The following is a 23,800-nucleotide window of genomic DNA, read 5'->3' as shown; positions in this document are numbered from 1 at the left end:
CTTTTAAAAGTACTTCTTCCAATAACATGATTTGAAAAGGGCAGTTTATCCCATTTTGAAAGTGGTAACATCATAAATTGGTGGTTATCATTATATAGCAATTGATTAAAGTACATAACTGCATAATTCATGCATTGTGGCCCACTGATTAAAGGAATAAGTGACCATATAGATAATACTAAGATGTAGACAGATTTCAGATATTGGCCAGAATGTTTCGATCATGCTAATTCACTTCAGGCGATGAGACTAAATTACTTTTATTTGATTTGCCTGCACCTACCTCGTCTATCGTCTGGGAGCAGAGTTATGTGCCCGGATGTTAATTATCCCCCACCCCACCCCCACCTTGTGATCCGTAATGTTTTCATAAATATAACCAAAAGAGACTGAGAGACCTAGAGAGCTTTTTGTATTTCCATGGTGATGCACACAAACAAGTAAAAAATGTGCTTCCCTGAATGTGATCAGCACAGCCCTCACAGCGGCTGTGTTGGTATTTGCAAAAGTTTGCTTACAGCGTTCACGGTGGGTTCATGCAGGTGACACAGAAATGCCCCAATAAACTGACTTCCATACAGAAGAGAACTGTAACTACTGGGAACTTGCCCTGCCTGTCTTATTGTTGGAGAATAAAAAAAAAAAAAAAAATCATACACTTACGGTTCTTGCAATAAATATTTCAGACCCTTTTATGAATAATTAGTGCAGCGGCAATCCCCTTTTAATGGCACAAGGTGAAGTGAAGGAAAAATAAAATACATTTGAAGTTCTGCGTCTTGCCCTGCTACACCGCTGGAATCCTCGTCCATGCACACAATAGATTAACTACCCTCTGTGCATACTATATTTTGCTCAGCCCTTAATATTCCGAAGCGGGACTGAAGCAGTCGTTATCCGTGGCGGTTCCTGGGTGATTTTCAAGCCCGGCACTACCCACCCAAGTGGCAGTGACACCGGCTTTCACTGAAGCCTTATTACTCTTAAAAGAGCAATTTGGTTGGTTGCACGGCTATTAGGATCACACAGCAGCCTGAAAGCTGTCAGTACAACTGCTTCTCATCTTTTTCACACAATCCTGACATCCTTTCTCTTTTCTGCTGGACACAGACATTACTGTTTTTATCATTTTCCATCAGGCTCACCCAGAACACTGAGGGATATATTCCCACTGAAAGCAAAGTGAAGATCAGAAATTATTTTATAGCTCCTGGAGCTGGAGCAGAGCTGACTGCGTGCTGAGAGGAGCCGGATCCGTGAGAAATGTAGCTTGGCTCAGGGCTACATCAGGGAGCTGCTACTTCAGCTGTTAAAGATGGCAAAACAACACCTACCTCGGGTTTTTCAATGATTAAGGCTATTTTAATAACCGGGAGGGAAGAGGATGTGAGAAATTTTGTGAAATTAACTTGTGGAAATGTTATCATTAGAGAAAGTGAGGAGAATTACTAGACTTGAACTTTTTCTCGTTTTGATGCTCTTTTTCTCTGGACCAACTCTGAGCAAGCTGACTCGGACCCCCTGGAAAGGAAAACCTTGGAAAGGGGGTAAGTGATGAAAGTTTTGTGTTAAAGATCTAAATGGAGTTAGGAGGGCTGATCAATGGCAACTTGAGGACAGCTAAAGGTAGAGGAACTGCATCTGCTGGAAATCTGATTTTTATTTCGGGAAAGAGGATCTGTGTTGTCGGTGGCTAGGAAGAAGAGTTTTTCTCTGTTATTGATATAAATATGCTTTTGCAATTTTTGGTTTTCCGGGCCATCAGAGCGTTACAAGGATTGTTTCCAGCAGGGAAACTATATAGGGCCAGATGCATGGTGCTGTGGTGCAAGCATATGTGTGGTATCCTTAGGAAGCTGCATTCTTTTTAAAAAGAAATGGGTCCTGAAAGTGTTAGCTCCCTGAATTGTTTGGCAGATTTTGTGAAATGGTCAGAGGGGTGCCTGAAAGGGCCATGTGATGAAATGCAGTGCTACCAACGCTAATTTTCTGGCTGACTCTATCAGTGTTGATGTGTTAATAAAGATAAATTGCATTAACTTTATTGAAAAAAAAAAAAACCTGCTGAACAAGAACAAGCCTTCCGGTACTTGGAGTATGGAAATCCATTTTCTTCTGCTGTTGAAAAATTATGATGTGATAAGAGAGAATTTGTGATACTTTGACCCTGTCTTTTTGTAAAGTTCAGTTGATTCTGGTTTTCCTGAATGCCATTTGTTTACACTAAACACAAGTTATCAGGGTATCTGTGCTGTGAATCTTGTAAGCCAAGATGATGCTGCAGAAAATATCCCATAAAAGACTTTCTGAACTGTGTTTGCATGTTTTGGGAAAAATCTTGATGGGAGATATCAGAGGATTTTGCTTTGCAGGAGCATTCTTTTCCACTAACATTTCTCTCAGCTCTGGAAATGTCTGGGTTTCCCCACCTTTGCTTTACTGTCAATGGTATGATGTGAGGTTAAAGAGAAGCATGAACATTAACAAGAAGTTTTAATAATTTATCACAACATCTCAGCAGGATCTTCTAAATACAGGAGCCCCTTCAGTTTGATCTTTCTGTTTCTCCTTTTGTTGCATTAAAGATATTACAAATCTTCCACCTATAGTACCTTTGAGGGAAAAGTTCCAACAGGCACTTAGCTTAGATGGTTGGTGCAGATGCACTCTGGAGGAGTGGAGCTGCAAATTATCTTTGGGCATTGTAAATTATACCACCACATGACTGTATTTCCTCGTGTTATCAATGTGTGTGGGGGGTGTTTTTTTTTTTTTTTCCTTGCAAACTGTAAGCTGTTATTTATGTTAGCCTGCATGGCAGCTTTTTGGTGGCTTGGGATCTAGAGATGTATGGTGTTGTGGACTCTAGGGGATGTCAGAAGTGTTATCTTGTACTTCCTATATCATTTTTTCAAAGACAGTCTGTACTTCTAGCATGTAAAAGTACCATTTCCTGTGATAAACTTTGGCAGTAGACTTTGGAGCTCCAGCTACCCAGAGAGAAAGATTGCTGCAAGGTTTGGGAAAAATTGTTAACCTAGTCAGAAAGGTTTACTTCAAAATGTTTGCATGTGTTCCTGAGCGTTTATTCATTCCACACAGCTTTAAATACAGATGCATTGGATTGCATTTGTAAATCAGGTCTGAAATGTTTCGTCTTTGAACATATGACTACTTTTTCCAATGTGCTCTAACTAGCTCAGCTAGAAATTTGCTAGCTCTGCTGTATGATGATGATATGACTCAGTCAAGTTCAGGAATAGGCAATCATAGCAACATATTTCATTTATCATTAAAAGGGTTTTGTGTATTTTAGAAAGGTCAGGCCAGTTACTAGAAAACTTTAAACGTGTTGACCTATCTTTAAAATTATTTTCTTTTTAATGACTCTTTTTGTCAGTGTATATGCATTGCATAAATACTTTCCACGATTCTGAGTTCCTGCACAGTACTTTTACCTTGATATGCATATGTACATGTTGTAAATATTTATTTATTCATGAGCTTGGCTATTGATGGCTGTGTTATCTTTCGATGGGTTTGTAAAATTCTGTTACTTTTCCCTTGGCATATTATGCAGTCTTTTGAAACATATTTTTAAAAATGTTTCAACATTATTTTCTTTTTCAGGAAGTAGGGGCCTTTATTATTTTGTAGAATACTTACCAGAAGTATATGTCTTTATGGGGTAAGTTGAAGGGGGAGAATGAGGGTTTCTAAATTAAACATTATGGCCAGAGGCAAAGAGGATCAAGGTTCAAAACACAAAATAAATTTTAAAGAAGGTCATTTTAACTACTTTAAAAAAATTGCTTCATATCAGTGATTCATTGAAGCTTATCTGCTTCATAGAAAGATCTTTAAAACTGATGCTCCTTTTTTTTTTCAAAAATCCTGGAAACAGTAATAATAACAAAACAACAGAGTTTTCTTCTGATTTTTTTTTTTTTTTGGCTACTTGCATTTGTCTTAATCTGATTGAGCAGCTGTCAACCTCCATATGGCAACCTGCCCACACTGACAATTTCCATTTTTGTTGTATTAGCAGGAAGCACCATTATGAGAGAGGGGGTTACTGGGGCAGGGCCAGGGAGTGGTGGCTTCACAGATCAGTGGATTGCTGTGGCCTTTGAGGGGTGGTACAAACAGCACGTGGTTAGGCAGCTCGAAACAGTTATGTATAAGCTGACTTGTAAGAACATTTGGAGAAAATGCTGATTATTGTTGGCTATCAAGGGATTTTTAAGCTCATCAATGAACATGAATCTCAAATATAGGTTAATAGGCCAGCAAGTTTTCCCTCAGGCACGTGTTTTTCTATTTAATCACAATATATGAACTCCTTAAGGGAAGTCAGGTGTCTCATCTGATTAGTTCAGAGCATAGCATAAGTGATCATAAGTTTGCATTCATGAAAAACTAACCAGAAATCCTCACTACAGTGCTGACATCATCCTCATTAGGATTAAAAGACCTAATTATTTTGCATTCAATTACTCTCACTGGGAAGACAGTCTGAAAGACTTAAAGAGCTCCATTCCAATGACCAGAACTTTACAGAGTTTACATTGTTGAGAGTCAATATATTTAACAAAAAGAGGATTTTAAAAATATCTTTAAAAAATAATTCTGCTACTGGAATTTAGAATTTAAGCCAAGTTTTAATAGTTATAGTTACTATTAAAAGTGAAAATGGGAGGTAAATAAATATAAATAGAAAAATAGGTACAAGAGGTATAAAAGTTATAAATGGGCAAAGCTGGCTCCAAGGTGAGTCAAAACATTCAACACTGGTGGAACACAAACACTGACCTATGGGAGCAACTCTTGATCAAACTAAGGGGAAGGGCCAATCCCCATGCAGTTAATGCCCCAACCACTTTTCCACTTGACCTTGACTCCATTTGACTCTCCTATAAGTGTCTGTTGATTTCATTTAAGCTTCTCAGTTATGACATAGGAATTAAATGATGGCAACAGAGCATGAACTTAACAAAGCTTTGGATGATTCAAAAGATTCTTTCACAAAATACTCATACTTACTTCCTCATAAATTATGGCAGTGAGTTGCCTGTGTTTGTCTCTACTGAACAAAGAAAACCTCTCTGGCAGTTATCATCCCCCTCTCTATGAAGGGTTAGAACATATTATAAGCATATACTATGGCATTAAATCAACTTATGGTACATTGAAGCACTGATATGGGGATATTCTGAGTGCCATTTTAGATTTTCTATAGTTACTAGCATGATCCTGTCTAATATATTGGCAATTATTTAGGGATTTGGGACAATGTGCTGAAGTTTTCTGACCTTTAAAGTTTTTAAAAATATTAACTATGTGCTACTGTCTAATACCTGCAAGACCATTTTCATGATATTGCTTCTGACATCTTTCCCAGTTCTATGAGCTGGTAAGAAAAATCTACTTTGAAAAAAAAAAAAGAAAAGAAAGAAAATCTACTTTGAGCATTTACCTCGAACAATTCAGTAGCTCACATTTTTTGTTATTGTGTAAGAAATAAAAGGCTTTCATTTATAAAATTTACATACTGATGGTTTACTCTTTCACAAACACCAAAATAAGGCTTTCTGGTTTGAAGAAACAGAAACAGATCATTTATTCTTTGAAGTTTTTCCTGGAATGTCCCTTTACTATTACCCTGGCCTTAACTGCCAGATCAAAGACCCCTCAACCACATACTGAAAGTAATATTCTATTTTTTAAATGACAAGGGAATTTTATTTAGATCAGAGGACAATTTCAGTTTTTACAATACTTTTGTGTTGTGTATCTCTACGTTTTGCTTACCACTTTGTAAGGTATTTGAAGAGAAATCTTGTCTTTGATTCATATTATCAGGCAGTCTTACATGTAATAGATGACCAATAATTTGATGAATGAGCAGGATATATGAGATATTAGACTGGTAATAAAATATTCTAGGACTATAGTGTTAATTACACATTTCTTACTTTTAACTATGTGCTATATCTTACCTTTCTAATGTTGGGAAATCATTTTTATCATTATTCTTTTACTACATCATTTAAATTTCAGTTTTAATTATAGAAAAATATGAATGTATTTATAGTATTATAAAACTTAGGGATTCTGGCAGACTCATGTAGAAAGTAGTGCAGTAAGGAAAAAAGAAAGCAACGTTGTTGTTCAAAAGTAATTTATAATGTGAGACTGAATCTGGAAACTGAACTGTATGAATATTCATGGAAAATGTAGAGTGTTTTTGCACTGTGTATAATCACCACTTCTGTTTTTCATTTGTTTAAATTATTTAATCTCCATCTGTATGCAATAAATAGATTTAATACCTTATCTTTCCTACAACTAAAGAGTAAATTCCAAAGCCAAGTCTGAAATGAGTAATTTTTTTTCTACATGTTCGAAAGAGTATCAGAGTATTTTTTAGGTTTAGAAATTAAGGAAGAGTATGCATAACAACTTGATGAAGATTTGTTGTAAAATGTGCTCATGTTCTCTGTCTGGTATTATTTGAAAAATAGCATTTGATATATTCAGCAAAATACATGTAAGATTACAGTAAGAAAAAAATGGCTTCTGAGAACAATCAACATTTTTTCACCTTACAAATTATGACTTATTCAAGTTGCTTACCCAAAACCATTTTTGTCTAACTTTTATTCAAATTTACTAGTTTATTTTTAGCCTCAAAATTTTATTTACCTATTTGTTATTAATATAATGTGTTTTTTGCCATGTGATTAGAACACACCAAAATTTCAGGTGATATTTACCTACAATGCAGTTTTTGTTGGATGACAGACGAAAAATTGGAAAAAGTTTTGAAGTATATTTTTATATTAGAAAATCAGTGAAATTAAATTCTCAGAATTTAACTTACAAATAGAATACACAGTTTTATGAAAAAGGAGGAAGACTATTGCCCAGGGAGTAAAATGCTAATTCATTTTGAAGAATATAGTTTTGGGATCTGCCTATCCCTTATAAAGTCAGATTATGCCAGTAAAAAATATAATGTGAAAATAAATAAATGCATACACCCTTATCAGGTCTGTGTGCAAGTCCCTAAATGTGTGTGACCATCAGTCCTCATCACTCTCCACTTATCAGCCAAATCCCATGAAGAAAACTTTGTTCAGGTAATCAAGGCCATAGAAAGATTTGTAAAGAGGATATTTAATTTTACAAAGTGAGACAAGCTGACACTAATGAAATGCCTTGGATATATTAGTGTTGGGGTTCATGAATCCATAGTTAAGATTGTGTCATCACTTACATTATAAGCTACATTTTCAAAGGGTTTACAACTGAGCCATAAAATCTTTGCTTCTGGATGGATCACAGCTACTTTAGGCCTTGGTCAGAGAGCAGTTTCATTTTCTTAGTTTTGAAATGCAAACCTTCAGCCTTCAAAGCTATTTGAATGTAAAAAAAAAAAAAAGAAGAAGAAAAGAAAAAAGTAAAATAAAGTTATGTTCATAGGCTTTTACTTAAAAAAGAATTAAAAGTTCAAAATAGAAATTCAAGAAGTGAAGAGGGTTTATATTAAGGTCTAAGTCAATTAAATATTATGTGCATCAAATAGTGATCTTGATCAGTCATGACTGGGATCTTTTATCTGTAAGAGATTTGTTTTTAAGAAACCATGGTCATAAAAAAAAAAAGAAACCATGGTCATCAAAACAATAGATTATTATTCTGAAAAGAAAAGAAAAAATAAATAAAAAAAGAAAAAAAAGAAAAAGAAAAGAAAAGAAAAGAAAAGAAAAGAAAAGAAAAGAAAAGAAAAGAAGTACATTACATCTAAAGGCCATTACATTTTCAGACACCAGAGCATTCATCAGGGCTTATGGCCTCATCCAAAGCTGTCCTTCAGTCACTTAGCCACACTAGTCCCTAGGATTACCTTTATCAAGGAGTAGAATTTAGGAAAAGTAACTGAAAGGATCACAGTTCCAGAGTTATAATGTTAAGAATTAAACCAAAGTTTCGAAGTCTGCAAGTGATACTAAAAATGATATATAGCATCACAAAAGAAAGGGATTTCTTTACTGATTCCACAGAGGGTTTTTAAAATCACTTATTAAGTAGGTATTTAAAGCTTAATCTATCAAAGACACTAGAAAGCTAATATATATACAGGTTTCTACCCTCCAGGAACCTGTAATTTATGATCCTAAGGACTTGTGTTGTGTGTGAGTGTGTGTGTGTGTGTGTGTGTGTGGTGGGTGGATGGAGAGGAAAGGGGTTTTTTTGCCTCCCTTTAATTAGCATGTCTCTAGCTAAGGTAAGTGACAGCGCTGATAAAAACAAAACTAAAGTTGGGCTTGGTGCTATTTCAGGGGTGGGTGGGAAAGGGGTAAAATATCCAAATTATATTCTGAAGTCATCTTCTCTTTATATCATACCAAAACATCAAATAGGGTGAAATTGGGTAAGCTGTGGCATTCAATCTGTTCTACAAATCACTTTTTAACTTCTGCATGATTTATACTGATTTTTACGTGTGTGTGTGTGTGTGTGTCTTCTCTTTTCCATTTGTGCTTTTTTTTTTTAATGAGAAAACGAATGGCTTTCAAAGTACAAAAATCACTCCTATTCCTGTTTTTGTGATATCTCATAGTATCTTTAGCTAATGAATAGCTGTGACAATTCAACTTAAAATATAAATTTTGAATATCTATTTGGTTTTGCTGGTTTGTGGAGAGGCATGGTGAGTGACATGATCTAGGAAACCATCTATATTCTGGGATCAAAAGGGAAAAGCAGCTATATTTTATAACAAGGAGAAAATAGTTGTGAACCCTTTAGTTTTTAGTCTGGTTTATACTTAACAGATTCAGTTTGAAATCTAGTACAGTTTTCTGATCCAAAAAAAATTTATACATCAAATTAAACCTACAGTATATGCTTTATATTGTGATGGAGTTCTTTAGTAGAAATAAGTGAAATATCCAATAATAGTATGGAGACACAACAATGCAAATTATGTATATATTCACCAATAATATTTGTTTGAATGGTTACATTTTGAATTCTGTTTCTGCCTAAAATGCTAAATTAATAAGGCTATATTCTCACATAAAGAAAATATTTCCCTGGTACTATTATTCAGGAAAATACAAAGATTTAATGAGTAAATTCAGTACTGACAATTTATAGCTCTTGATATGTTGCCAGAGTAAGTGTAGAAATTCATTCCTTATGTCAATTTATGAAGAGTTCACCACATAGACTATTAGGATAGACCCTACATATGCTTAGTAGAGTCCCTTTCATATCAGTGTCAAAATCTCTGTCATCAGAGAAGCAGTTATCAAGCTGGGCAAAGTCCAAGATTATGTCCTGGAGACAGGGGCACATCATGAAATCTCTAATGTAATGGTTGGCAGCTAATAAAGATTTTATTTTAGGGCAATTCAGAATGTAACTGAAGTGCTTTCCAGAATCCATAGGGGCATGAGAATTGCTTTTGGCTAACTAGTATGGATTTTCATTTATCTAACAGAATGTCCCAGTCCTGTGTAGGGACTGCATGGACCAGTTGCAGAGGCACATACAGGGGTTTAGGGCTGAGGTTGTTGATTACCAAGAGTGATGAGTTAAACTTGATGTACTGTTAGATAAGAACATTGCTGATCATGCATTTCCATTTAAGGCCCACCAAAATGTTAAGTAATTTGCACATTCAAAGTGGAACAAAATATATTGTACTATTAGCAAAATGTATGTACATCTACTATACCCTCATACTGTGCTTACATGTATGTAAGAAACATAAAATGTACACATTCATTCAAATAATTATTGAATGCTCCCAAGAGAAACTTATAATTTAAATGAACAGGATACATTTAGAAAAATAGCTAGTATAATACATGCATTATTAATTATGTGTCTTATATTTTAAGGCTTCAAATAGGTACATATAAAAGGGAAAGATTTTAAATGATAACTATAATAAGGAAGACAAGGAGATATAGAGCTATATGCTACATAGAGCTAAGTAGGTTTCTTCTTTTTTCCTTTTTTCTTAAGCACATACTATGTGCTAGGCTCTGTGTTGTCATTTCTTCAAATTCTGTAACTTAATGCTTACATTTATCCTATCCAGAAGGCATCATTATTTTTATCATCTCCATTTGTCATATGAGAGTAACAACTTCACCAAGTTGTTACCAAGTAATGTATTTTTGAGCCAGGTCCTCAACCCAGGCAAATAGAACCATACATTTATAGGACAATCAAGTAACCAGCTTGACTGTGATGGGCAACATGTTTATAGAATTAGTGGGAAATAACAGCAGTGTCAGTTAAATATAGCTTTGACAGTAACACAGAATAAATAGAATTTATAGATTTGGAAACATGGGGGCCATTGTAGAATTTGATGAGCCAAGTCATACTATGACTACAATAATATTTAGGGAAACAATAAGTGATGCCAGTGACCTCAGTGATTTTTGCAGATACCTGCCACACTGCAGAACTTCTGCCTCATTACATTTGCAAGACTTACATTTCTATAGCTTAAAAACAAAAGCAGTCACACAGGACCATGCACTAGAATAAAACTTCAGGCTGTGATGTTGGCCTTCTCTCACTGTGAAGAGTGTAATCTATCATGTCTCTGTTGGTGAAAAATTTTCACTGGAAACTTTTTGCCTTATATAATGTATGTTGTGCAGAGCATCTTCTTAAGTGGTTTGACAGTTTAAAATACTGTATCAAAATTATTAAGTAGTTTTGCATTACCATAGTAATAAATTAGTCTGTGTGTATGTGTGTATATGTATATATAAATTAGTATGTAAAAAAAAATAAATTAGTATGTAAATATATATGAGTATATCATGTATAAATATAGATATTTTTATAATTGCTGCATTTAAGTATGTGAACATAAATTATGTGGTTATGTCATTTGTCAATTATAAGTTATATGGTTTTATAGAAGTTTCATAGAGATACAAACATGCAGATAGCAGTCTCTATATATTCTAAAAAAGAATTATTCATATCATAATTAAGCTATTGGATGATCTTTAAGATTTACTGTTATAATTTTAAGTGTCTTATATATGAAAGCATTCTTTTATTCATAGATGGGTACACTAGTGAAGTAATTTGAGAGTGGTAGCGTATTTTTCCAAAGCAAAAATTTTAGCTTACAATAATTAATTTTGAAAACATCACATGAAGCTTCTGAAAATCAGTTTGATTTATAACTGTCATCTCCTTTCAATTAGATCTGACTGAATTATTAAGAACAAAATGATCAATAGACATATTGAGAAGATGCATGCATTCTTATGTATTTTATTGGAGCTTAAGTTCTTATAATTTTGATTACAAAGATCTTGGCTTCAATATCCTGCAGATATCTTTATAGGCAATTAAAACAACCTTATGATGTGGTAGCTCATATTTGCTAGACTTACTTGAGATTTTTATCAAAAAACAAGACCTCAAATGTCTGCCCACATCTCTCATTTATTAACTGTGCACTTTGGTTGGGGGGGGAGGTGACTTGTATAGTTCTCAGCATTCTCACAGCGTTATTTTGCATGGAACAAATGAGATAGCATATGCAAAGTAACTAGCAGTAGTTTTTCAATAAATATTTTCTTCAGGAAAAAAATAAATATAAATTTAAATCTTCTATTTATTACTATTAACACACACATACAAACACACACAAAGGCTAATTGCTAACATTTACTGAGCACTCTTTGTATGCCAGCATGTATAAATGCTTTCCATGCATAATCTTTTTTAATCCTATGTCTATATATTAGGCCCTACTTTTTCTCTTACTTTACGACTCAAGTAGCCAAATCTGTTTCTCCCTCCTCATTTGAATTCATCAATCTGTATTTTAGGCTCATTAAGGATGTAAAAATGTTAGACATATATATTTTTTTTAATTTAGCCAAATAAAATGCAATCAACTTTTCAATATGTCAATAAGTCAATTAATAATATCACAATTGGTTTAAAATAAAGATAAGTGTGCCCATGATTAAGAGGGCATGTGGGTAATGTTGATAGTGTAGAAAAAAGCAAAAACAACTATATTTTTAGGAAAAACAAGATATGCTTAGGTGGCATGGATTATCGTTCCCATATAGTATATATGAAATTGGAGTATTTACAAGGGCAAAATTGGAATTGAATGAGCCAGGTCCAAAACCAGATGGCAAGAAAAAAATTTCAAGCTGTTCCATTTGAAAATTGATTTTTAGATTTCCACGTGGCGCATTACATTATAAGTTCAAATTAATTTTAAACTCTTAATTTTTCATATATATCTTCATGACTCTCTGTACATGCTTTCTTGCCTATCTTGTTGCCAGTGAATCTAAAATGGGCACCAAACAGCTTTTCACTCTACATTAAATCCACACAGAATAGCACTTAACTGTGTGCATTTTGAACTCTTCTCAATAAAAGTTTTAAGAGACAAGAAGCTTTTTCTACTTTAAGATCACTATTAGTCTGAATAATACATAAACATCGAGAAACAGTAGAAGTTCTACTGAGGACTCCAGTATAATTTTATTGAAGTTATACTTCATATACCATTGAACCTCATATCATACTAAATGTTCAATGTTAATGTGTTAAGTGTTTTTTCTTATCAGGATCCAGTATAAAGGAAGAAATGAAAGAAATATAGGTACTCATGGAAGTACTTTGAGGTGTCAAGAATTAAATACTAAGAAAGAAGGTCACTTCCCTAGCCTCAAAAACCACAAGGGATAAATAAAATGCCATTGAGACATGACACATAATGCTCTTCTTGAACTGAAGCTATTGTTCTTTTTCTGTCAGTACTCAGTAAATGGGGTTGCTTATATATACCTTAAATAGACAATTAAATTCATTATTTTAAAATATTGCACAACTACTCATTTAGGATGCTTTCTAAATGTCACTGTAAATGGATATGTTTGAAAAGTTGAAAGGACAGAAAAATGGACAGGGATTTTCTCTCTCATTTAACCAGTTGACAATTGCTTTAATCCTTTAAATTGCCTAATAGCATGTTTGCTATGGGTTGATAATTTGAAGCAGAAGGCTTTAAGGAATTTGCATGGTTTATAGATTTAAAATAATACCTAAACATCCAGGTAAATCTGGACATTTTAAGAAGTACATAAAAACAGGAGTCTTTGATCAGTGGATAAAATAAAATTAATTTGATTTAAAATATGACTTTTTCCCCCCAAATGCTTTTTCCCCCATCTATTTGAGGAGGGGAGAAACACTTGAAAATGTATTTTGCTGTTATCTACCATGATACAAGAATATGATTTTCTGATGAATGAAGGTTTAGCATTAATAGAAATATTACAAGCAGATCAATCTCAATATGAACGCCTATGAGATAATTTCAAATACTCTTATGTGTTACATTTCATTGAATATAATACGGCAAATTCTCATACATTTTCATATCTCAAGATATGACAGTGACTCTGGGTCTTCATTATGAATGTGAACTATTACAGTCTTAAAGCAAAAAGAGGCAGTTAGCAGAAGTTCACAGTTACTATATTTTAGATTAAACTGAATTTACTGTTTTCTAGATATCTAGATATAGAAATAATTAAGGTAATAAAATCACGGCTATGGTGAGAAAGAAGTCTGATTATGCCATTCTTCCCCAATATGTCCCTTAGTTTGAATTAATAGATAATTGAAAACCTAACTTCCAAATGTGTAGGAGTTTCAGATATCATTCTATGTTTGTAAGTGGAGGATAGCAGTAGCCTGAAATATATATACCATTTTAATCAGTCTATAGAACAAAGCAGTTAACGTTAAATAAGTTTCTGCTTACTTTTCCATGATGTATAAAAATCATCATTATAAAAAATAAAGAAGCACGGGGGTGCCTAAGTGTCTCAGTCAGTTGGGCATCTGGCTTCAGCTCAGGTCATGATTATAGGGTTCCTAGATCTAGCCCTTCCTGGGGCTCTCTGCTCAGCAGGGAGTCTGCTTCTCCCTTTCCCTCTGCTTCTCCCCTTGGCTTGTGCTCTCTCTCAAATAAATAAATAAAATCTTTAAAAAATAATAAAGAAACCCAAGATTTATGGGCAGCCTGGGTGGTTCAGCGGTTTAGCGCCTGCCTTCGGCCCTGGGTGTGATCCTGCAGACCGAGGATCGAGTCCCACATCGGCTCCCTGCATGGAGCCTGCTTCTCCTTCTGCCTGTGTCTCTGCCTCTCTTTTTCTCTGTGTGTGTGTGCCTCTCATGAATAAATTTAAAAAATCTTTAAAAAAACCACAAGATTTAAAAACAATCATTGTTTTGATATTGTCAATAATCAAGTTTTCCTATGGGTTAATTCAGTATTAAAACATTTAGAAAGGTGTTGGAAAGGAAGCACAATTGCTCCTTGATCAGAAAGGAATGGTATTAGCTTGAATAACTAAAATAACAAAAGCTGTGTGGATTTAAGTTATGACTGATCAGAGTATTATTGAAGATTCAATTATTCTAAGAGTATTCTGAGAGCCTGAGAGTATTATAAAAAATATAATTCTAACTGGTTGAGAAATGAGCCTTCTGTCTTTAAAAATAATTTCAGAAACATTAGGTAACTAAGAACAAAGCATATGTTGGATAAAATGAAAAAATATTTTGGTGCTTAATTTTTTTAATATTCTGCATTTTCTGGACATATCCAGTATTAGCAAATAGGAGCTGCTTAGGAGTTTTAGTTATTATCATAGTATGTTCGCACAGGTTAGGTCCTAATAAGCTGAAGGCTTAATTCAGTTTTTCATTTAAACAATAGCATATGGTAAATGTAGAGTCATTGGAAATAGGGGGAGAAACATTAAAAAAGACCCCCAAATTACTACAAAGCCCTCCTTGCAAGAATAGTCACTTTAATCCTGCCCCAGTAGTTTTCTTGGTGTTCATACATATATATGTGTATGCACATGCATACACAAAATAGTAAACATGTATATTACTTTATATCATGCATATATATTATCAATGCAGAACATGAATTATCTTGCATATATACTTTTAACGTTATTTTGCTTTAGATTATGATTTTACATTATTATTCTGCTATAAATATCTTTGAGCATAAAACTGATCATTCCCTAGAATTATTGTCTCAGAAGATATGATCTTTTAAAGGCTCTTGATTCGTAATTCCAAACAGAATTACAGCATGTAAATTGACAAAAGAGTGGCAATTTACATGCTGACTCAAATGACATTTGAATACTTGATGAGGGTACTTTTAATAGTATATAAAATCATCATTTATTTTTTCAATTTGATATACAAATATCATATTCCCTTATTTGATTGATTGATTGATTGATTTTTAAAGATTTTATTTATTTATTCATGAGAGACAGACAGAAAGAGGCAGAGGAGACACAGGCAGAGGGAGAAGCAGATTCCTTGAGGGGACCCCAATGTGGAACTCAATCCCGGGACTCCAGGATCTTGCCCTGAGCTGACGGCAGATGCTCAATCACTGAGCCACCCAGGCATCCCATATTCTCTTATTTTAACTTAAATTCAGTATATTAGTATACCTGAATTATATATATATATGTATATGTATAATATATATGTATAATATGTATGTGTATATATATATGCCTGAATTATATATATATAATTATTTTTTTCATTAGCTATGCAGAGCTAATATTTTATTAATTCCCTTCTAATTGAATATTTGAAGCTCATATTTTTATCAATTTTCTTGTCAACTTAACTACATGAAAAAATATGCTTTCATATTTAAGAATGATGGTTAGCAGTGTCATAGTCAATGCCATAAAAAGCAGAAATTCATTAAAAATTTTCTTTGATTCTGGTGACCAATATTTAATAAAAATCTTTCAAATATTCAGATTAGATGATGATGATCAGAGCCCAATATAAAATCTAGCCCATGTTAATATAGGGAATTTAGATTAATTTTTGAATGGCTTACACATCATTGGAATCATTTCATGTGGAAAAATTCCTAATTTAAGCAAACAATTGTGATGTAAATTTTAGGAAAAAGTAGATAAATCTACATTTTGGCTACATTCACATACTATGCAGATTTTAAGAAGAAAATAGTCTGGATGTCACACTTTTTGAAACAGTTCCATAGAGAACATATAGACAATGGTGAATAGGGTGTTAATGAAATTTGGAACACTTTTGTTATGAGGAATGTTAAAGAAAAAGGAAGAGACTCTTAAGCCTGTGAGAAGAGGAATAAGATAACATTGTTCCTAGTCATGTGGAAAGATGGAAAAAGATAGTCTGATGCTTGAGGAGAAAGGGAAAATTTTTCCTCCTTGATGCTTAAAAGTGTGTTCCAAAAAAGGGTGGGGGGAGGAATGGAAGAATAAAGAAAGGAAAATAAAACTTAGTTAAATTAATTGATGCTTTACAAAATCCCAGATTTCAGATCAATGTAAAAATTAATGTCCTAGTAACTGGAATCATCTGAAAATTATATGTCTATCTTGTGGACATTGGTTGATATATATTATCACTAGATATATATTATCACTAGATGAAAAGAGCATGTAGGGCCACCTGCTAGGAGAGGTAATCTCTATGTTCATATCCAACTCTCAGATTGTGTGGTTAGGTGAAATTAAAATAAAGCAGAATCTTGCTAAGTATGTCATTTGAAGACATTCCCAGAAATAATAATTGCAGTAACTGGAAAATTTGATAACAAATGAGCATGATACAGTTTTCAGATTTCTCTTTTGAGATTTTTTTCTTTATATGTTAACTTCTTAGCATAAAGTATATCATTTTATTTTTGTAAAACACAAATGCCATAGAAGATCCCCAACTTCAGAGAATATGTCAATGAGTAACAAGACTCCAAGAAATGACTAAGCAAGAGAGCCTGTTGGCTTACCACACTCCCATGACTCCCAAGAGTAGACAAGACTCAGTGAAAGCCAGTTAACAAACTGCACACTCACAGCACAGTGAACAGCAGGACCATGGGTATGGTAGCTCTATTACCCTTGTCCCCAAGTCCTACAGGGTGCCTGAATGGGGCCAGATGGTGCTGTAATAAAGAAATTCAGGGCCTAGGACTTAGTATCTTTTATAGCAAACAGCAAGGATGCCATTTCCCCCTCCACTGGAGAATAAGTAGTTGCAAGATAGTTGTCTTGACATACCTAATTGCCTATGTAACCTGCTGAAGAACTGCTTAGAGTCACAAGGTGATGATAGTTCCTGGTTTGGTCACTCAGCAAGCACTTGCAAAAAACAAGGTTCATGGTGGACTCTTGTCTAAAAACTAATAGAAATTTTGGATCCAATTTTAAAAGTAGTTTTTTTTTTTTAAGATTTTTAATTTATTCATTTGAGAGCTAAAGAGAGTGAGAAAGAGCCTGAACAAGGGGTAGGGTCAGAGGAAGAGGAGAAGCAGACTTCACACTGAGCAGGGAGCCCGCTGCAGGCCTTGATCCCAGACCCTGGGATCCCAGAACCCTGGGATCATGACTTGTACCAAAGATAGAGGCTTAAACTACTAAGCTACCAGGCACCTCTAAAAATAGTTTTCCTCAGATCAAACATTTATTGCAAATTGGGAAGAAAAAAATTCATTCTGGAGCCCCTCTTCCCAAATCCTATTCAAAATCACTTTAATTTGCTTTCTTAGGAGCATTGCTGCGTTTCTTTTAGGTCTCTTGTAATATAGTCTTCCTTGCAACCACAGACAGGCATTTTCAAAGGTCTAACTAGCAAGAGAATCTAGCTTTATGGAATCTAATTTATCAGGCAAAATAAATAATATACCTGCAAAACATATATCTGAATACTAGAATAGGAAACGGAGTACTTTCTTTTTTTTTGTATATTTTTTTAATTGGAGTTCGATTTGCCAACATATAGCATAACACTCAGTGCTCATCCCCTCAAGTGCCCCCCTCAGTGCCCATCACCCAGTCACCCCAGCCCCCCACCCACCTTCCTTTCCACCACCTCTTGTTCGTTTCCCAGAGTTAGGAGTCTCTCGTGTTCTGTCACCCTCAATGATATTGCCCACTCATTTTCTCTCCTTTCCCCTATAATCCCTTTCACTATTTTTTATATTCCTTGTATGAGTGAAACCATATACTGGTTTGTCCTTCTCTGATTGACTTACTTCACTCAGCATAATACCCTCCAGTTCCATCCACATCAAAGCAAATGGTGGGTATTTGTCATTTCTGATGACTGAGTAATATCCCATTGTGTATATAGACCACATATTCTTTATCCACTCATCTGTCAGTGGACACCGAGGCTCCTTCCACAGTTTGGCTATTGTGGACATTGCTGCTAGAAACATTGGGGTGCAGGTGTCCTGACATTTCACTGCATCTGTATATTTGGGGTAAATCCCAGCAGTGCAATTGCTGGGTCATAGGGCAGGTCTATTTTTAACTCTGAGGAACCTCCACACAGTTTTCCAGAGTGGCTGCACCAGTTCACATTCCCACCAACAGTACAAGAGGGTTCCCCTTTCTCCACATCCTCTCCAACATTGGTTGTTTCCTGTCTTGTTAATTTTCCCCATTCTCACTGGTGTGGTCTCATTGTGGTTTTGATTTGTATTTCCCTGATGGCCAGTGATGTGGAGCATTTTCTCATGTGCATGTTGGCCATGTCTGTCTTCTTTGGTGAAATTTCTTTTCATGTCTTTTGCCCATTTCATGATTGGATTGTTTGTTTCTTTGCTGTTGAGTTTAATAAGTTCTTTATGGATCTTGGATACTAGTCCTTTATCTGATAGGTCATTTGCAAATATCTTTTCCCATTCTGTAGGTCGTCTTTTAGTTTTGTTGACTGTTTCTTTTGCTGTGCAGAAGCTTTTTATCTTGATGAAGTTCCACTAGTTCATTTTTGCATTTGTTTCCCTTGCCTTCATAGATGTATTTTGCAAGAAGTTGCTGTGGCCAAGTTCAAAAAGGGTGTTGCCTGTGTTCTCCTCTAGGATTTTGATGGATTCTTGTTTCACATTTAGATCTTTCATCCGAGTTTATCTTTGTGTATGGTGTAAGAGAATGGTCTAGTTTCATTCTTCAGCATGTGGATGTACAATTTTCCCAGCACCATTTATTGAAGAGAGTCTTTTTTCCAGTGGATAGTCTTTCCTGCTTTGTCGAATATTAGTTGACATAGGGTTGAGGGTCCATTTCTGTGCTCTCTATTCTGTTCCATTGATCTATGTGTCTGTTTTTGTGCCGGTACCACACTGTCTTGACCAAAGCTTTGTAGTACAACTTGAAATCCAGCATTGTGATGCCCCTAGCTCTGGTTTTCTTTTTCAATATTCCCCTGGCTATTCGGGGTCTTTTCTGATTCCACACAAATCTTAAGATGATTTGTTCCAACTCTGAAGAAAGTCCATGGTATTTTTATAGGTATTGCATTGAATGTGTAAATTTCCTTGGGTAGTATAGACATTTTCACAATATAAATTCTTCCAATCCATGAGCATGGAATATTTTTCCATCTCTTGGTGTCTTCCTCAATTTCTTTCAGAAGTGTTCTATAGTTTTTAGAGTATAGATCCTTTATCTCTTTGGTTAGGTTTATTCCTAGGGATCTTATGCTTTTGGGTGCAATTGTAAATGGGATTGACTCCTTAATTTCTCTTTCTTCAGTCTCATTGTTAGTGTATAGAAATGACACTGATTTATGGGCATAGATTTTGTATCCTGCCACACTGCCGAATTGCTGTATGAGTTCTAGCAATCTTGGGGTGGAGCCTTTTGGGTTTTCTATGTACAGTATCATGTTAAACGCAAGGAGAGAGAGAGTTTGACTTCTTCTTTGCCAATTTGAATGCCTTTTATTTCCTTTTGTTGCCTGATTGTTGAGGCTAGGACTTCTAGTACTATGTTGAATAGCAGTGGTGAGAGTAGACATCCCTGTCGTGTTCCTGATCTTAGGGGAAAGGCTCCCAGTGTTTCCCCATTGAGAATGATATTTGAGGTGGGCTTTTCGTAGATGGCCTTTAAGATGCTGGGAATGTTCCCTCTATCCCTACACTCTGAAGAGTTTTGATCAAGAATGGATTCTGTATTTTGTCAAATGCTTTCTCTGCATCTATTGACAGGATCATAAGGTTCTTGTTTTCTCTCTTGTTGATATGATCTATCATATTGATTGTTTTATGAAGTATTGAACCACCCTTGCATCCCAGGGAGAAATCCCACTTGGTCATGGTAAATAATCTTCTTAATGTACTGTTGGATCCTATTGGTTAGTATCTTGGTGAGAATTTTTGCATCTGTGTTCATCAAGGATATTGGTCTATAATTCTCCCTTTTGGTGGGGTCTTTGGTTTTGGAATTAAGGCCTCATAAAAGGGTTTGGAAGTATTCCATCCCTTCCTATCTTTTGGAACAGCTTTAGTAGAATAGGTATGGTTTCTTCTTTAAACGTTTGATAGAATTCCCCTGGAAAGCCATCTGGCCCTGGACTTTTGGGTCTTGGGAGGTTTGTGATGACTGCTTCAATTTCCCCTCTGGTTATCGGCCTGTTCAGGTTTTCTATTTCTTCCTGTTCCAGTTTTGGTAATTTGTGGTTTTCGAGAAATGCATCCATTTCTTCTAGATTGCCTCATTTATTGGCATATAGCTGCTTATAATACGTTTTTTAAATCGTTTGTATTTCCTTGGTATTGGTGGTGATCTCTCCTTTTTCATTCATGATTTTATTAATTTGAGTCTTCTCTCTTTTCTTTTTAATAAGGCTGGCTAATGGTTTATCTATCTTAATTCTTTCAAAGAACCAACTCCGTTTTGTTGATCTGTTCTACAGTTCTTCTGGTCTCTATTTCATTGAGTTCTGCTCAAATCTTTAACTCTCTTCTCCTGTTTGGTATAGGTTTTATTTGTTGTTCTTTCACCAGTTCCTTTAGGTGCGAGGTTAGCTTGTATATTTGAGTTTTTTCCAATTTTTTGAGAGATGCTTATATTGCGATGTATTTCCCTCTAGGACTGCTTTTGCTGTATCCCAAAGATTTTGAACAGTTGTATCTTCATTTTCAGTAGTTTCCATGAATCTTTTTAATTCTTCTCTAATTTCCTGGTTGACCCTTTCATCTTTTAGTAGGATGCTCTCTAACTTCCATGTGTTTTAGTTTCTTCCAGATTTCTTCTTGCGATTGAGTTCTAGTTTCAAAGCATTGTGGTCTGAAAATACGCAGGGGACAATCCCAATCTTTTGGTATTGGTTGAGACTTGATTTGTGATCTAGTTTGTGGTCTATTCTCAAGAAAGTTCCATGTGCATTTGAGAAGAATGTGCATTCAGTTGCATTCAGATGTGAAGTTCTGTATATATCTGTGAAATCCATCTGGTCCAGTGTATCATTTAAAGCTGAAACACAGTACTTTCAAATCAATACGAGCATCAACATTTTCTTATATCTATGTAAGTTTTTAAAAGGCCTTGTTTGAAAGTTAATTATAAAGCTGAATAATAGATACAAGAATTTAAGATTCAAAGGCAGGGTCACATTGGAGTGGCAATGAGGTAGGCTCTCTGTACCTTCATGCACCTTACAGTCTAAGGAAGAACACAAAGTACATCAGAATTATGCATATTCACAGGAAAGAGAAATAAGCTCAGCTGACTGCAGAGATAAACAAAAATCATAACAAATGTGGCAGAAGGAATAAAGGGGATTCTTTCATATCAGAAGGCTAAGCTTGATTATGATTCTTTTGAAATAAGTTTTTTTTTGTAGCCACAAAGAAGCATTTCTTGATAGTGTAATTATCATGCCTGTATGAGCATATGAGCATTCCACTATGCTATTTTTATTTTTGCTCTTCTTGCAATGTCATTTGGGAATATCTTAATACTTAGTTTTATAGCAGAACAGTAAGTGGAAATGACATTTTTCTTCCATTTTGCATAAATAAAAGTATATTATAAAATATACTAATGTTGACTTTTTTAGTTTCAGAATTTAAATACAACCTTCTTTCTTATAACATTTGTAAAAAAAAAAATAAAAGCCCATCATTACAAGTAATTTCTGTAAAGAAGCCAAGGTCTGAATTTCAATGGCCCATCCTCATAGAAATTCTATTTTGGATGACTAGATCTCATCGATTCATTTTGATATTACATATAAATGAAAATACCAAATGTCTTTTGCTTTGTCAGTGAAAAAGTAGTTTGGGCTTAACAAATGGTCCAGTGATGTCTATTTGGAAGCTTCATGACATATTAAAGCAGTTGATGAGGTACAATTTGTTGTGGGGTCACATCTGATTGATGGTTTACTATCTACCACAGCCTCATCTGCTGTGATATTCCCATAATAAATGTTCATCGCTAGACAGTGCTAAATGTGCTCTATCTAAATCATTCGTTACTTATAACAAGTTTTAGTATATATGAATCAAATGTTGTTTATAGTTGCCTTCAATAGGATTTATCATTTTGCAGCTTTTCTACCACTTCAAATGGAATAACTATGATAGAGACTTTTGAATAAATGTTTTGAGCCCATAGGTAGTAATGTACCAAGAATTCAGTAAAAAGATAGATATTAAGCAAGTTATCTCAAAGAATAAAGATAAAATGTGGTTTTGTAACTTATATTTTCTGTTTCCAAACATAGAAGTATATTTTTATCGTATCGATTCTTTGGAAAAATAACTAGAATAAAGGACAATTTAAAAGAACTTAACTTTTGTGAAAATCACATGTGGAACTTTGTTTCTAGCTTTTAGGAATAACTCATTAGCAGCTTTGACTCTGAAACTGTCTTTGAACCAGAAATATATATATATATATATATATATATATATATATATATATATATATATATATATATAATATGGCCTCCTTTCCTTCCTACAAGGTCCAACCTTGATCCTCTATCGTTTTATTTCTTAAGGTCTTCTACCTCATGTGGCTCTCATTTCTTTTAAGGTTCAAGATTCCTTGCTGTTCAGTTTTAACTCCAAGATTTGATATTTTCAGCCCACAATCAATATTTATCGAAATCCAAACTTCTCTGCATCAGCCACCCCATCAAAGTCTCTTCTGCAATTCTGCATGTAGGGGAACACTAATAGCCAATATTTTTGTTCTATTTAAATGTTTGGATTATTTAAACTAATAGAATATTTGTTGTCATTTATATATTACCTGGACAAAAACACTTTTTAGAGCATCTTATTGACTGTAAAAATAAAAATAGGAAACATGAACTTTATAGTTTGGTTATTAATGTCATAATGTAAATGGCAAAACTGGAAGTTTTCTTTGTGTTTTGTGGGGAAGGAAAAATAATTTTCCTTTACTTATCTAGGTTCTAGACCCCAATACAAGACAGATTAACAGAAGAAAAGCAAATAGAAGTTCAGTAATATGTACCTCTTGTGTACATGGGAGACACCCAGGAACATTAAGTAACTCTCAGAGATGGCCCAAGCCACCACCTTAAATAACATCTCCAGCTAAAGACAAAAGACGATGTTTGGGATGGGGCAGTTGTGAGGTGACCTGGAAAAGCAAAGTAAATAAAGGCTAAAGTTGTTATGTCTTCTCTACTGCTAAATTTCTAGAGATATAGTCATCCCCCTCTTCCTAGTACAGTCTGGAGACTCTGGGCAAATGGAGATTTCCCTTGTAAGTGTAAATGTCTCTTTCCAAAGGCTACCCTTCTCCTTTGTTTTCAGAGCTTCTCTTAATGTCTGTTGTTTCTTAAAAATAATAAGCCTAGATATTCCTTATGCCAAGGAGGCATACTTTGGGATGACAAATTC

The 23,800-nt window shown here is 34.5% G+C and overlaps 1 protein-coding gene across 12 annotated transcripts in view; it reads left to right on the top strand.

The window, feature by feature from the left end:
• ROBO2 (roundabout guidance receptor 2) overlaps positions 1 to 23,800 on the top strand; it is a 1,635,852-nt gene that overhangs the window by 374,253 nt on the left and 1,237,799 nt on the right. For 4 of the 12 annotated variants that reach the window (XM_077878785.1, XM_077878780.1, XM_077878774.1 and 1 more), the window contains exon 1: positions 1,020 to 1,547. The exons of 1 other annotated variant lie outside the window; for it this stretch is intronic. In XM_077878785.1, coding sequence (XP_077734911.1) covers positions 1,418 to 1,547 — 130 coding nt within the window. In that variant the 5' untranslated portion in view covers positions 1,020 to 1,417. Of the gene's footprint in view, positions 1 to 1,019; positions 1,548 to 23,800 lie in introns of those variants that run through there. 7 more of the 12 variants (XM_077878786.1, XM_077878778.1, XM_077878783.1 and 4 more) reach the window with 5 other exon arrangements.

Source organism: Canis aureus, chromosome 30, assembly GCF_053574225.1.
Source record: "Canis aureus isolate CA01 chromosome 30, VMU_Caureus_v.1.0, whole genome shotgun sequence".
NCBI lineage: Eukaryota > Metazoa > Chordata > Mammalia > Carnivora > Canidae > Canis > Canis aureus.
Note: the sequence above shows the minus strand (reverse complement) of the source record. Positions and strands in the feature narration are given on the sequence as shown.